Source organism: Rhipicephalus microplus, chromosome 1, assembly GCF_043290135.1.
Source record: "Rhipicephalus microplus isolate Deutch F79 chromosome 1, USDA_Rmic, whole genome shotgun sequence".
In the NCBI taxonomy this organism is placed as follows: domain Eukaryota; kingdom Metazoa; phylum Arthropoda; class Arachnida; order Ixodida; family Ixodidae; genus Rhipicephalus; species Rhipicephalus microplus.
In genome coordinates this window covers 283850242-283864347 of record NC_134700.1, presented here as the reverse complement: position 1 = coordinate 283864347, position 14106 = coordinate 283850242, and the positions used below count along the sequence as shown (strand labels likewise).

Below are 14106 nucleotides of genomic sequence, written 5' to 3'. Positions count from 1 at the left end.
GTGTTCGAAGCAAGTCTTGTTTGAACTGCACATTTGCACTTGTTTGAACTGATAATTTGCGCCAGTTAGTTATCTCTGTGTGTAAAGCAAATATTTTGAAGATGTGCCGACAAATGTATAAAATGCACAGGATAAGGAGGCAGTATCAATCTTAAACTAAAGTTGGGGAAATTGCTCTCACTTACTCACTATAAGAATAAATAAATAAATAAATAAATAAATCAATCAATCAATCAATCAATCAATCAATCAATCAATCAATCAATCAATCAATCAATCAATCAATCAAGTTTTTACTGTACCTTTCAATTTACCCCACGTGAGAGAGAAGAGGAACGGAGTCAGATTGTAGAAAAGCCGCATGAGTTAGCCGCGAAATAATTTGGGCTTGAATTTCGGTCATGCTCGAATGGCCTCAACGAACCTGGCTAATAGTTTCTAAAGTGCAGCGAACACAATGTTGTAATGCCACAATGACCATATCCTAATGGGGAGATGTAGGACCAGAACTTTACTCACGCGATTGTCTTTCTTTTTTTTTGTTTTGTGGAAAGGGTAAACTAGATAACCTCTTGCTGTATAGCACTTGTCTATACACGTCACCTTCGTGCTTCTTTGAAACCACATTTACGTTTTCACCCAATTATATATATATATATATATATATATATATATATATATATATATATATATATAAAGATATAAAGGAAGGTGGTGGAGGCGGTGACGGCAAAAACCAGCTGAGACTGTCCATATAATTGTTATCCCAATATAAAAAGAGAAAAATAATGCATGTGCCCGCAGGAGAAAACAAAAAGCTCACACACACAGCGCACACACACACACACACACACATACATACATACATACATACATACATACATACATACATACATACATACATACATACATACATACATACATACATACATACATACATACATACATACATACATACATACATACATACATACATACATACATACATACATACATACATACATACATACATACATACATAGGAGGGGCGTTCTGTCTATCATCGTTGAGAGAGGCTGGTCGGTAGCAAAAAGCGCAGTGCCGCTTAGAAACCTTCTTCTGTGACATTGCATCCTGACGATAATGAAAATTTTTTTCGACCAAAGTTTGCTATCTAATTTTGTTTAGTGTGTCGCAGAGGACTAGTCGCTGTTACCTTTTGACTCATTATGCGCCTTTCCTCTACATTTTTCTAGCACTTCATTTAACCACAGTGCTTCATTTGCTATAACGTACTGTTACCACGGACACAGTTCAAGGTTGATGATTACCCCATGATGATCAAGGCACGAAGGCTGCTGAGCTGTATCTGTACATACAAAGAATCCCACTGACTTGGCGAAATCGCATTAGGCATTCATGAAACAATTTTTCTTTCTTCGTAATTTGTGCTCGCTGCTGGTGTCGTGATGGGCGACACGTGAGTCAAAGCAATTTCCCAAGCTAGCTTTGAAGAGGCTGCTATGGCAGGAATGGACAAGTGTTTTCCTTTAGCATCCTGCGTGACATATACTGGTAAACATAATGTCTTATATAAAGTTTAAGTGGAGTGGCTTCAAATTTTCAGCCACATTTGTGGGTGACCATCGACAGGAATTATGGAGGCGAATAATTCCAGAAGCATGAAACACTAAAGCCTATTTTTTTAGTTGGAATATGGTGATGCTATTATTTATACCTGTAGCGCCATGCTCCTGCCTATAGCCATGTTTCTTTATTTTTTTGTGCCACATGGGTGTTAAATAAAGAAATCTGTTTATCTGCTATCGTCCGAGGCTGCATTTCGTCAGCGTGTACACAATGTAATATGGTTAAAAACGCACATCGATAAACACAATCTTCACAGAAATGGCGATTGCTACATTGTAGAGGCATCGGGTTCAGACTTGAACCATTGCCGTAAATTTGCGTTTCGTAAATGTTGATGGTTTGTTCTCCCCTCGAGGTATAACCGGAATGAAAATGGCAATCCGTGGGATTGTGACTATAGAATTCTGAAAGACCGCGACGCAGTTTCCGAAATTCAAACGTCTGTTGTGACGAAATAGGTCGTCACCATGGTCGGGTGATAGATGCACAACTTCACTCACACAGCTTATCCGGGTTCAAATCCCGTGTCTCGCTCGCTTCTCATTCAGTGTTTACGGCGCCACTTTTTCGCTGCGTGCCCAACCTATTATTGCAGGAGATGTCTGCTTATTCGCAAGCTTCTGGAATTAGGCTTCACCGCAATGGCAGTGACGTTATATATACTGGCGACTGTGTCGCCATGCTGCGCGTGTTTTATCGAAGTCGACAGTTGGGCGTCATGTGTGCGGCATGTCGTGTGGAGCCTGAACGCTCACCCGTAATACCCGCGCTGTGCTTACGCTTGCAGGTACAGCGGTAGGTTGCGTAACGTTGTCGCAATAAAAGCGTGCCCCACATTGCACACGGTGAATCGGGAACGACAGAGCGAGCGAGTTATAGAGAGGGAAAGAGATGAGACTGGCGCGAAAAAAGCAGAGATAGCAAAATGAACAAATGATGCGAGGTTGCCTGAGAAGCAGAAGGAACGTGCGTGACGGCCCGACGACGGAAATCTACGATGATGCAATGCATTAGGCGGCTGGGCCGGATCTCATCGAGAACCGGATGTAGCGAAGGAGAACAAAAAACGGAAATAATAAACGACAGGGAGACCTTGTGGCGAGCAAGGACACGCTGTAGTGTCTGTTCTTCCTTTTTTTCTTGTCTGGTGAGCAGTCAATGGACAGGACGTAAAAAAAAAAAATGGGTGAGAAACCTGTTGACGAAAATGTGGCCCACGGCGACGTTGGCACCGACTGTACGGCGCTTGACAAGACGGACGCGACAGCCTTCTTGTCCGAGCGGACGCGTGAACGCCACCGTCGACGTGCATGATGGACGCATGCCTTGAAGAGGGACACACTCGCCCACGAGAGAAAAGAAAACGAGTAAAAAAATGAAGCAAGCTGAATTACAGGACAAATTGTGACCATAGTCGCGTGTCAGATGAAGAATAGGTTAATGGGAAGGGAAGAACCAAAAAAAAAAATTGAGAGAAAACAACTGCGTAAGTTGTGCGGGTGGAGGGCGGGGGGGGGGGACGTTTTTTTTTCTCGTGGCTACACTGCAGTGTTTTTTTTCTCTCTCTAGGCAACGAGAGAATGCGTGAGACAAGTGGAGTAATGAGCGTTGCTTTTCTATCGTTGCAGTTGGAAGTGCACTAATGACTCTTCGTAACGGTTGGAAGTTCTTCATACAGTGTAGAAAGTGAAAAGAAGCGAGACATGAACGAGTGTTGTATACCTACGCCCATTCAAGGGCCCGGGAGGAGCAAGCGCCAGCTTTGAGTGCCGAAATCTTCTAAAACATTAATAATAAAAAAACTAAAACATGAAAAAAAAAAAGAGAAGCAGCAGCTTTGAATGTCCTGGGTCGAGTTGAATGAAAATAAAAACAAGCACCCCCACTGACACGTAACCGAGAAAATGTGACCATTTGCTACATCTTATGCATAGCTTCGTACGAAAGGTTGATGACAGCTATTGGAAAGCGGCCTAAACGCGAAAAGGTTAGATAAAATAGAAATAAAAACAAAAATAAAAACAAAGCATGCATGCATGCTCTGCAGTTGATAAAGGACACACTGCAGTAGATCCATGTCACTAAGAAGTTTTGCTTAAGGAACTAGAAGGGAAGAAACGAACGAATAAAGGTCAATTCTGCCGAAAAAAGTTGCCTAATGTTATGGCTAATGACAGATGGCATGCCTGTAGGCAAGACTGGCGGTGAGCGACGGCTGCTCTGGGAAATGAAAAGGGAAAATGTGGCGGTGTTCGTGCAAAGAGGACTGACACGTTGCGCAGTCCCCTTTCAGTCAGCGAAACACGAAGAGGTACGCACAATGAGAGTCGTTAGAACAGTGAGATTGACCGTGCATACCGATGTATTTGAGTTTAAGACGAAATTTCGACTTATTTGCAAACGACTAGATGTAGCGGAGGCGGTGACATGGTGGCGCAATGCGCCTGCCTGTAGAGGCAGACTTCGAACGCGGGAGCACAAAGTAGGAATGAAAAAAACTCCCCCCCCCCCTCAAAAAAAAAAAAAATTCCCCGTGTTGACAGAAATGACTGACTCTGGAATTTTTCGTCACCGAAAAGTTCAGTCAACTCTGATGCTAAGTGAATCATTAGGAAAGCAGATCAGCCAATGCTTGTCTTCAATGTTGAAAATGAAGTCTTTGTAATTCACCCCCAAATTCATTGCCTATTTCAAAGATGGTGTGGAAAAAAACTGAGTAAGTTGGCTTCACTTCACTTTAATCTCAAACGCTCGCTTTTGTGCATCAAAGGAGCATAAATGCATCAAAGGAGCATAAATTCGACTGTCAGAAACAACGATGTGAACTTCGTCTGCACTTCGGGTTTATTAAAAGGAACATAAACACAAGCACACAATTGTTATTATTTACAGCTTTGCAAACACACCGACGACGGATCGGCATCAGTTGTGTTTGCTAGGTAGAGGAGTATCTTCTGTCCTGTAATGGCATATACTAGGGATGAGTAACGAGCACTTGGGTAGGCTGACTACGACTTGCAGGGGGTCAACAGCTGTGGAAGAGTGCATGAGAATCAATAATGCACATATAAGAAAAAAAATAGTGATGAAGCAGTTCCCAGCGCATCACTTTCGGGATAACACGAAAACTTCTAAAAAAAGTCTGTGGTGTATATTTATGAACTAAGAGACAAACGATACTAATCAACCTTTCAAAGTTATGTTTGAAATGATAAAGAAAGCCATTGTAGGAAATTGTGCGAAACCTATTCAAAATGTTTAAACAGATAAAGTTGCTATACTTCATTAGAGTTAAGCAACAGTCGTGACAGCACAGATACGAAGTCGATATTAACCACGTGAGAAGACAAATGGGGTACCACGTCACTACGCCGGATATAATCAATCTTGTAACAGTGTTATGAAAGCCGGACGAATAATAGGCGCTTTGCGAACACTACGCATTTATGCAAGAGTGTAATGCGAGCCGAGAGCAGTGTTCACCGCGTCCTGAATACACAGGCTCGAGTTACGTGCTCAGCCGTTCGACTTCTTCCAGAAAACCGTGGCAATGTAATCTATCTTCCAATGCACCACTCACGCAACAGCCGAGAAGGGCACGGCACAGAGAAATCGACAATCTCTCGGTTTCTGCGGCCCCAACAGTTTTTGTTACGTCATGGATAGGCAAACCACAGTGACCAACGTGGGTGTGGAAAGTGGCTGCTGTATTAAGACTAAGGAAATGAGAGACAGACAGACAGAGAGAGAAAGAAAAAAAGAAATTTCTGAAAAGGAAAGCAACGTGACAGGATGTTCATCTGCTGCTTTATTGTAGACATTAAGCAACAGCGTGGTATAGTACATAAATGACAGTGTTGTATAGGCATTGTGCTTCGCATTCTGTGAACAAGTCAGTGTCATTGCTAAAAAAAATCAGTTTTGGAGCCGCATTGATTTTATTTGTAGAAGAAGAGCGACGACGTGAGCGGTTTAGTCATCGTATACTCTGTAGCGCAAGCGTGTAAGTGCTGAAAGAAAACACAGCGAAGAAAGGAAGGCAGCGAGAGACGCACAGGATAGCTGACAACAGGCTACAGGTTACCTTTACCGTGCGTGTGAAGTTACACAAGACAAGCTAGACGTAGTTTAAATCGGAGGTTAGGGGAGCACAAGGAGGACCTAAGCAAGACTCGGTGGGTGTTGGACCACCGTGAAGACAAAGCAACGTGAGAAATTGCACTGGCATTCTACATGTATAGAGAAATGTGGTGACAAATGCATCAGCCAGGCTTCAGTTACCTTGCATGAAATGAATTCACGCCTTTGAATATGTGTTGATCTTCTGATTTGATATGTGGGGTTTAACGTCCTAAAACCACCATATGGTTATGAGAGACGCCGTTGTAGAGGGCTCCGGAAATTTGGACCCCCTGGGGTTCTTTAACGTGCAACCAAATCTGAGCACATAGGCCTACAGCAATTTTGTCTCCATCAAAAATGCAGCCGCCGCAGCCGGAATTCGATCCCGTGACCTGATATGTTCATCTTCTAATCGATGCCATTCTTACCTTGGTTTCATAAACTGACCTAGCAATTTATGACCAATTTCTAACTCGTGCTTGATACTTTTTTTTCACCTGTGTGTATACAGTATGTTTCGCACTCAGGAGAAATATTGGAGTGCATTGCATCGCGATGCAGCCAGCGCTGCAATCGCGCATTCACAGACAATTGAGACGCGTGCTACTGAACCACATCGTCTGCGACGGCGGTGTGCGCTGGCCACATTATCAGGCATGCAGCCTGATAATTTCATCGTTGCTGCGAGAACCATAGAGTTTCTCAAAATTAACTAGAGGGCACTCTGGCGCTGCGATCGTTGAGCGACCATGGGAATGATGGGTAGCGCACACATTTGCCTAGTCTTCGTACTTGCGGGCGGCGAATCGTACTTGTGGCTTCGTTTATTGCTGTGTTTCAGTTTTGTTTTGAAAGAAAAATTGAACCCTTTTGAACTTCGTGACCCAATTTGGAAAGGTAATTAAAAAAATAAAGCGGTGAAGCGCAATCGCTGAACATTTGCTGATTTTTGTTTCGTGAGGAAACAGCTTCAAGCCACACGAACACACACAAAGCCAAAAGCAGGCCAGAAGTACGAATATTAGACAAATGTGTGTACTACCCATCATTCCCATGCTCACTGAAGCGCCGTGCGTTGCAGCTCCCATAGACACTAGCGCCAGAGTTCCCTCTAGTGTATATTGGGAAACTCTATGGCCAGAACTAGGCCGACGTTTTCTCAACCTTCTCTTGCGATAATGTGGTTCTAGAACCAGACTTTGGTAGCATTCGTTGCTTGCTCTTTCGAAACGCCGTGGTACTGAGTGCATTCACACATTTTTTTTTACTTTGAGTGTGAAGCACAGTGCACTGCTGCGATGGGAAATATCATAATGAGCATGTACCGCCCGTGGTATTTATTTCACGCTGAACACCCCTCTCCCCTCCCCCCACTCACACACAAGGAAGCACTCTACAGCGATGGTCGTGCTGCTATGCCTGTTCAACACAACAAAGCAACCTAGAATGAGTTCATGAATGCTGTAGATTAAAATATTGACCAGAACTTGCTTCTTCTCGACGACATTTCATTACTTGAGGCAGCACGCACTCGTGAAGTTCTTGCATCTTGCGAGACTTAATGCAGCACACACACGTGAAGCTTCCACCTTCACCTGATACGCTGTGATGTCCCCATCGACAGCGATGACAGCTCTCATATTGGACGGCAGTTGGACGTACTGTGTCACGATGAGAAATGGCGACGGACAAATTCGCCCGCTGCCTGACAATGCGGCCTGCGCGCGCCGTCGTAGCCGATGAACGCGGTACAACCATTCATCATAATGCCCCTCAAGCGTCTGCGCTCGCGCGAGCTGATGTGACTACTACGCTGGCTGTACCATGGCTGGCCGCATCGGGATGCCGTGCGCTATAAGATTTCCCCTAAGTGTGAAACAGACAGTACCTATATATTTGTATGTGCGCGTCGTAACCAATAAATTGAGCTGGTAGTAAGCTCTCATGTGCGTCTCTCGGTGCTTTGCTTTCGTCGCTGTGTCACATTTCTTTCAGCACTTAGGCGATCACGCTCAAAATTTTCTTCGTAGGCTGCTTCGAGATGGAGAGGGGAGAAGAGAGGAAGGTGAACGCTCTCATGCCACCTGGATGCACACACAAACTGAAATGTTGGTCTGGTCATTAGGTGCCCGCCTCCGATGCAGTAGGTGCAAAGTTCGATGTCCATTGACACCGGGCGCTCGCCGCTTTTCTAAATAAGAGACAAGTATCCTCTCCGGGGCTCGGAGTCGTGGGTATTTATTTCTCGAAAATGGGAAATGTTTAGCTTGTCCACTGTAGATCGTTTGAACGAGTGGGCGGAAGAAGCGTAATTAGTATTACTACTTATTGATACGTTTCCGATTATTCATTGCATTAATAATTAATTTGATGAGACATCTGTCAGTCCCTGCAAAAAATTAAGTTGCTAGGTGCCTAATATGGGTTGGCTCATCTCAAATTGTAGGACTTTCATTATTTCACGATATTCGCTCAGAGCTGATACGAATGCTAGCGCAGAGATGATACACGTCACTGGATTTCATGACTTTTTGGGATTTTTCTTCTTTTTGCCATAAAAGGTGGCACTCTGTGGTGCTTGGGACTATTTCATCACGGCGGTGTAACATATATGAACGTGTCTAGGCTTTTCCTGTGGATACATTCTGCTACAGACCACAGCGTCGTGGACTCAGTTACTGAGAGCTGACCCTTTTTCATGTTGAACGAAACATAAGGATGCTTATGGTCTGAACGCACCAACAAGTGCAAACAGGTGAAATAAACGGGGAGCCCTCATCCACAAGGTGACGTGGAGACGAAGTAGGCACTAACTAATGTAAATCTGTAAATCACTTTAACCTTGCCAGTAATACTCTCAGAGACTTTATGTCATTCATTTGGAAGTCATAGTCACTCTTTCTAAAGAAAGTCAAGCTCAAAAGTATATTTCTAAAAGCTTGAATCGCAAACTCAAACGCTGGTCGTTGCTCTCACAAACAGTGATCTGTACTCCTTCACAGATATTGCAAGGTTCCTCCCCCCCCCCCTTTTTGCCTACGTTGGCCCAATGGAAGCTCCTGAAAGTTATCGCGGGAAGGTTTCTGGCTCTATCATAACAGAATACAATGAATTTTTTTGCTGTAAGTAATCATAATGAATGCCCTAGCGGACGCCGTCAGAATATGGGACGTACGTCAAGGAGAGTTGGTAGGCGAACCTTAGAATGGCGTCATCACAGTTCTTTCTTTTTTAAAAGTCTTCTCTTGCTAAACAGGAGAGCATATTCACGTGGAGAGTTGAGTTTCATGCAGCGTGGACGAGTTATTTAATCCAATACGAGTAAAATGAGTTTTATAATCAGTGAATCTTTATACTGTTTTTTTTTGCTTATGCGTTCTAAAACGTGAATTGAACATCTATGTTCTAACGAGTGTAGTAGCCTTTTATAAACGAAGTTTACTTCTTTCTCTCTATCTCATCTTGCCTATCGCTCGGAGCTAATCGCGAATTAAGTCTTGCAAGCTGCAAGAACTACAACAAATATGAATTGTATATCTAGCACAAATGTAACGAACGACACCGCGAATGAGGAACAAATGACCAAAGCAAAGATAATTGAAACGAATGTCGTAATATCGCAGAGTTAAAAAGAGATAGAAAGAATGCAACAGAAAGAGTACACCAAACGTGACACAGTGCAAGGCATTCGCATTAACAGGTTCTGATCGATGAGTTATAGTCCTGTGCGCTTCCTTCCTTCGGATTAAACTTTTTTTCCAGATGTTCTCCTTGTACCGTCCTACTGTTCGGTGAATCCATTAGGTCTGGGGCAAAAAAGTACGGCTAAACTCATGGCAGTTTTCGTTTTGTGCCGCTTGTCTTTCTTTAACGAAGCGCAGGATCGAAAAAAAAATCACCATGTCTGGAGAACATCGATTAAGGCCGATCCGGAACGTTAAAAAAACATAAAAAATTAAAAAATAAAAAGAGCTCCTTGTCTCACTTCCGCCCTTCATTCGACGTCCTCTCCCTCCGCTTTGTCTCCCATGTTTAATGTGTTTTTTTTCCAGTTATAAAGGCGTTGATGTGACAGGATGAAGAGAAAGAGCATATCGACTACTTTTTGTTTGTTCTACAGAAAAAGAAAGACAGGAACTAATTACGCAGATGCCAATTACCAAAATTTAAATATTACGAAAGTGTGATTCAGACAAGAGTTCGCCACTGTTTAAGTCTTACTCTAAATGCAGATGCAGTAAAAACACAGCTGTAGAAAAGACCAGATAATGTAAGCTGAAGCTAAGGGAAAACAGCATTACGTAGATGAGTGCTGACTCTTGCATTTTTGAAGACACTGTATTGTTGGGTGTCTTGAAATGATGTTCTCTAAAGCTGCATTGAGAAGTGAAGCTAACGTTACTTATGTGGCAAGATATTGGCTATTGTCGGCTAGTACTGGTCAGTGTTGGTTAAATTAGGGCTAGTTGTTACCAATGTTGCTAAATAATGGCGAGTTATCCGAAGGTGAACCTTCTGATCCAAATATTGTAGGTTTGGCCTTTACAGCCGGGAAGCCGTCTTTTCACACACTTTATCTGTACATCGATATAAAGACTTACTACACTACGGTCAGAGACTACAAATTGGGTTCATTAGGTTGTGTTTGATCATTAGGATGATCAGTTTATCTTCTTCCGTGCACTGCCACTGAGGCATTTTAGACCGCCAGAGATGATTTCAGGAACATAATCCCACCCCCCTCCTTTTTTTTAATGGGGAGACAATATTATGACGAATAGGATATGCGCAACCACCAATGTTACCGTCATAGTTGTACTATGTAACTGCCATGTCTGCTACGGTATTACATCGTAAAACAACGCACGTCAAACGTAAACGTACACTCTACAAAAAATGCAAGCATTCTAGCAAATCGCTCCTCTTTAGGAGTGTCAACTGCTTTAGCAAAATCTAGTTTTATCTGCTGTATTTAAACCATACGTTTTATGTCTGTCATCGGCCTTGAGAGGCGATGACTTCGACTCCGCCGGGATAAAAGGGGACTTCCCTCGGGTATTCGGAACGCGGCCTTGCGCTGACTACAGGCCTAAGCCGGAGCTTCGTCGAGTGCCGCACTGCGCCGTGGGATTTTGCGCATCCTTGGGTTCGGGTCGCGGCCCGCGTTTTCTCTTTCTCCCGCTCCTGTCGCGTACTTGCCGAGACGCGACGGCTGCTGCAAACAGGCGCGCGGACGGCAGCGCAAAGGGGGTGTGACGTGAGTATTCGAGGGGAAACTGGAGGGTTTAAGGAAGCAAGCTGCTTCCTCAGAGCTTATATGCCTTTAATTTTTATTTTTTATTTTCAGTGGCTTGAACATGCGAGTTACCGTCTCTCGAACACGAGGCGCGATAGATATTTGTGCAGTTTCATTGGATATTGATTACTTCCAAACATGGGGCGGTTTGCGTGGCTTTTTCTTTAACGTAAAATAAGAAAAAAAAACAAGAAGAGTAACTAGTAATGTCAGGCCCAGCATCACTCGGAAGACAGCTCTGCTATTGCAGCGTTTATTGACACGGACTCTCGTTTGAAGTTTTGCGTGAGCATGGCTCGGTGGACCCCAAAAAAGGTTGTGCGGAACAGCAAACGCCTTTGATTATAGTAGTGTTGAATGGACTTGAAGGCTGGCACAAATGCCTCCAAGCAGGAAAACAAACAATGCTCAGCTTCTCTTGCAATCGGCTTTCTCATGCAACTGTGCGGCTACGTTTTTTCGAGTTATCCTACGTGCGAGCGAAAATAGACAACATTACTATTGCAGATGCCTGTTATTGAAACAAGTAGATAACTGTAGTCTTGCCGAAATTGATGGTTGGCTTGCAAAGTAGTTGTCTCGCTGAACTTGGCTCATGCGAACGCATCTAGAAAGAATTTAGGCTATATTTCCATAAAAACACACACATTAAACTTTATTGCCTTTCTTGGTATGATTGTTTCTCGGGTTGCTACGGGACATGTTGTCCGTGTTAGTGAAAGTACTAGTAAAGCGAGGTTGATGAAAGTAACTTATAACCGAAGATGCCTCGCAAAACTGGATACCAGGGGAGATAGTTTATGCTTTTGAGGAAAATGAAGCGCGAAAGTAGACACACACATACATATATATGCCTAATGTTTCTTGGCGTTTTACTTTTCCCAGAACCGGAAGCAGTAAATATGCGCCAAAAGGTGGAGTAGAGGAGATGAACGAGGTACTCACGAGTTCCATCAAACCTGGTTGCGATGGTGTCCAGGAACGTGTTCTGGGGTGCGAGCAAGCCCTTTCGCGCAGGCATGGCTCCGCCAGGTCACGTCTCGGCCGAGCGCGCACCACCAAGGGAGGGCTGGCTGTGTCGGGCTTGACGAACGTATCCCACTTCAGGTCATGGTAAGTGGGACCGCCGCAACCCAGGAGCACCACGCGAAACTGTTCCGCACAGAGCGACAAACTTTACAAAGGCTTCCTCCCCAGAACAAAACGAACAGGTTAACTACAAGGACACGACGTGTTCGGGAAAAGCGGCCGCTTAAAGATGCCTTTCTAATCAAACAGGATGCCAGGGCGAATCCCCACTTGTCGCTTCTTGTGGTCTCCGTGGGATGAGTTCAGAAGGCATTTTGGGTGTAAGCAGGTCAATTGAACTTGAAACCTATCGTCTGAAGGCTTTAATCGAGAGGAATGGAGTGCTTTGTGTAACCTGGTGAAAGACTAACACTCGTGTCTTGATTGAAGGAGAGTGCACATCATAGGAGTGGAAGGGCAGACTGTTTGCGGGCATCGAAGCCTGTTTATGTGGCCGGGCCACAAATGAGGACTTGTTCGAGGGTGATCTTGCAGTTAATCAGTTGCCGAAGTGGCAGTCATTGCAGGTGCTGCAAGTCTTCTTGACAAACAAGCTAAAGTACACAGGAGTGGCAGCGCGGAGATCTTCCAAGATGGCTTCAGGTGAAGTGGTCGTTCTTCGGTGGCGCGAAAAATCTTGCATAAGTGTCGAGCTTGCGTTACAATAGAAAGAAGAGGTGCGCAAACGGTGATATGAGTATGCGGATGATGTTTGCCGTGGTCGCGGAGAAAAAAAGGCAACAGGACGAAAAAGGCCTGCAAGGTCAGGTTTCGGTTTTGCAAACGAAGCGACTATTACAGAATTTCCCGCCGGTTAGTAGAATGTACCGAGACTAAAGGTGACTTGTTCATGTGCTGGTGGGGATCACGTTCTTTGTTTGAAGAACGTAGTGCACATACTGTCGTACCATTAGGTGCTGAAAAGGCAAGTAGGCGGCGTCGTGAAGTGATTCACGTTGACTGCCACATGTCAATGACAATGCGTAACCAAGAAGACGGGGAGTCCCACTTTTTTGAAGTACACCGCACTACGTGAGAACCATCACACAATAAAACAAGATGTGGTATTTTGTAGTCTTCATTCTCCCGTGCTCTGCTCGTTGTCAGTAATTCCACTTGTCCGTCTCCTTCCACGGTGGAGTTCTTGACACAGCAGTGGCCTTGTTACGTCCAATCCTGTTTCGAAAGACAAGAAAAAACAGAGAAAAACAGTTATCTTGAGAAGGAATGTTGTAGTTTGACAGACAGCAAAGAAATAAAGTTGAGTAAAGTACTGTCCTAAGAGGGCGGGAAAAAACCATTAAAAAATAAGCAAGAATGACAGTACTGTATCAAAGTAGTATTGTACAAATGAAAGTCCTCTTTTATCCTCCTTAACCCCTTCCTCAGTACAGGGTAGCCAGCCGGTCTGAGAACTGGCTAACCTCCCTGTCCTTCCTCTTTCATTCCTCCTCCTCCTTGAACTAAAGGTTTCGCAAAACACAAGATTTATTAAGAACAGTGGCATCGTACTCGTGTGTATTTTCAAGTTCCATGAGAAAGTCTCATGATTAATATAAGCAACAAATCATTATGACCGACCGAACGCCAAGATTGATGCCGTAGCACCGGCAACGTGATCGCCAGATCCACAGTTGCTCTAATTAGATTGCATGTGCGAATATTGGACCAATGTTACCCGGAGTTTAAACAAAGAAAAACAAATCAGCACCCGTCCTAATATTACTCGATGTAAAAGTAATAATACTACTTTAAAATTTAGAATTTAAGCGTGCATCTTTACAGAAGTGTCAGTGAGAAGATCACGGTACTTCGGTATTGGTAACAGTAATTCGAAAAATCTAATTTACTGCACATCACATCTTTCTTCTTAAGCATTGAGTGTTGTCTAGTGAAGCAGTGTACCAGCACGCCGTCAACAACTGTAATATCCTGATTCATACATTCTAATTTGCTCCTGTTAGGCATGAGAAAAATAACGAGAGGAATGG

The 14106-nt window shown here is 43.8% G+C and overlaps 1 protein-coding gene across 2 annotated transcripts in view; it reads right to left on the bottom strand.

Annotated features, from left to right (window-relative positions):
• LOC142818037 (voltage-gated delayed rectifier potassium channel KCNH8-like) overlaps positions 1-14106 on the bottom strand; it is a 366747-nt gene that overhangs the window by 65094 nt on the left and 287547 nt on the right. For both annotated transcript variants that reach the window (XM_075896227.1, XM_075896232.1), the window contains one exon: positions 11993-13291. In XM_075896227.1, the coding sequence (XP_075752342.1) occupies positions 11993-12068 (76 nt within the window). In that variant the 5' untranslated portion in view covers positions 12069-13291. The remainder of the gene's footprint in view (positions 1-11992; positions 13292-14106) is intronic.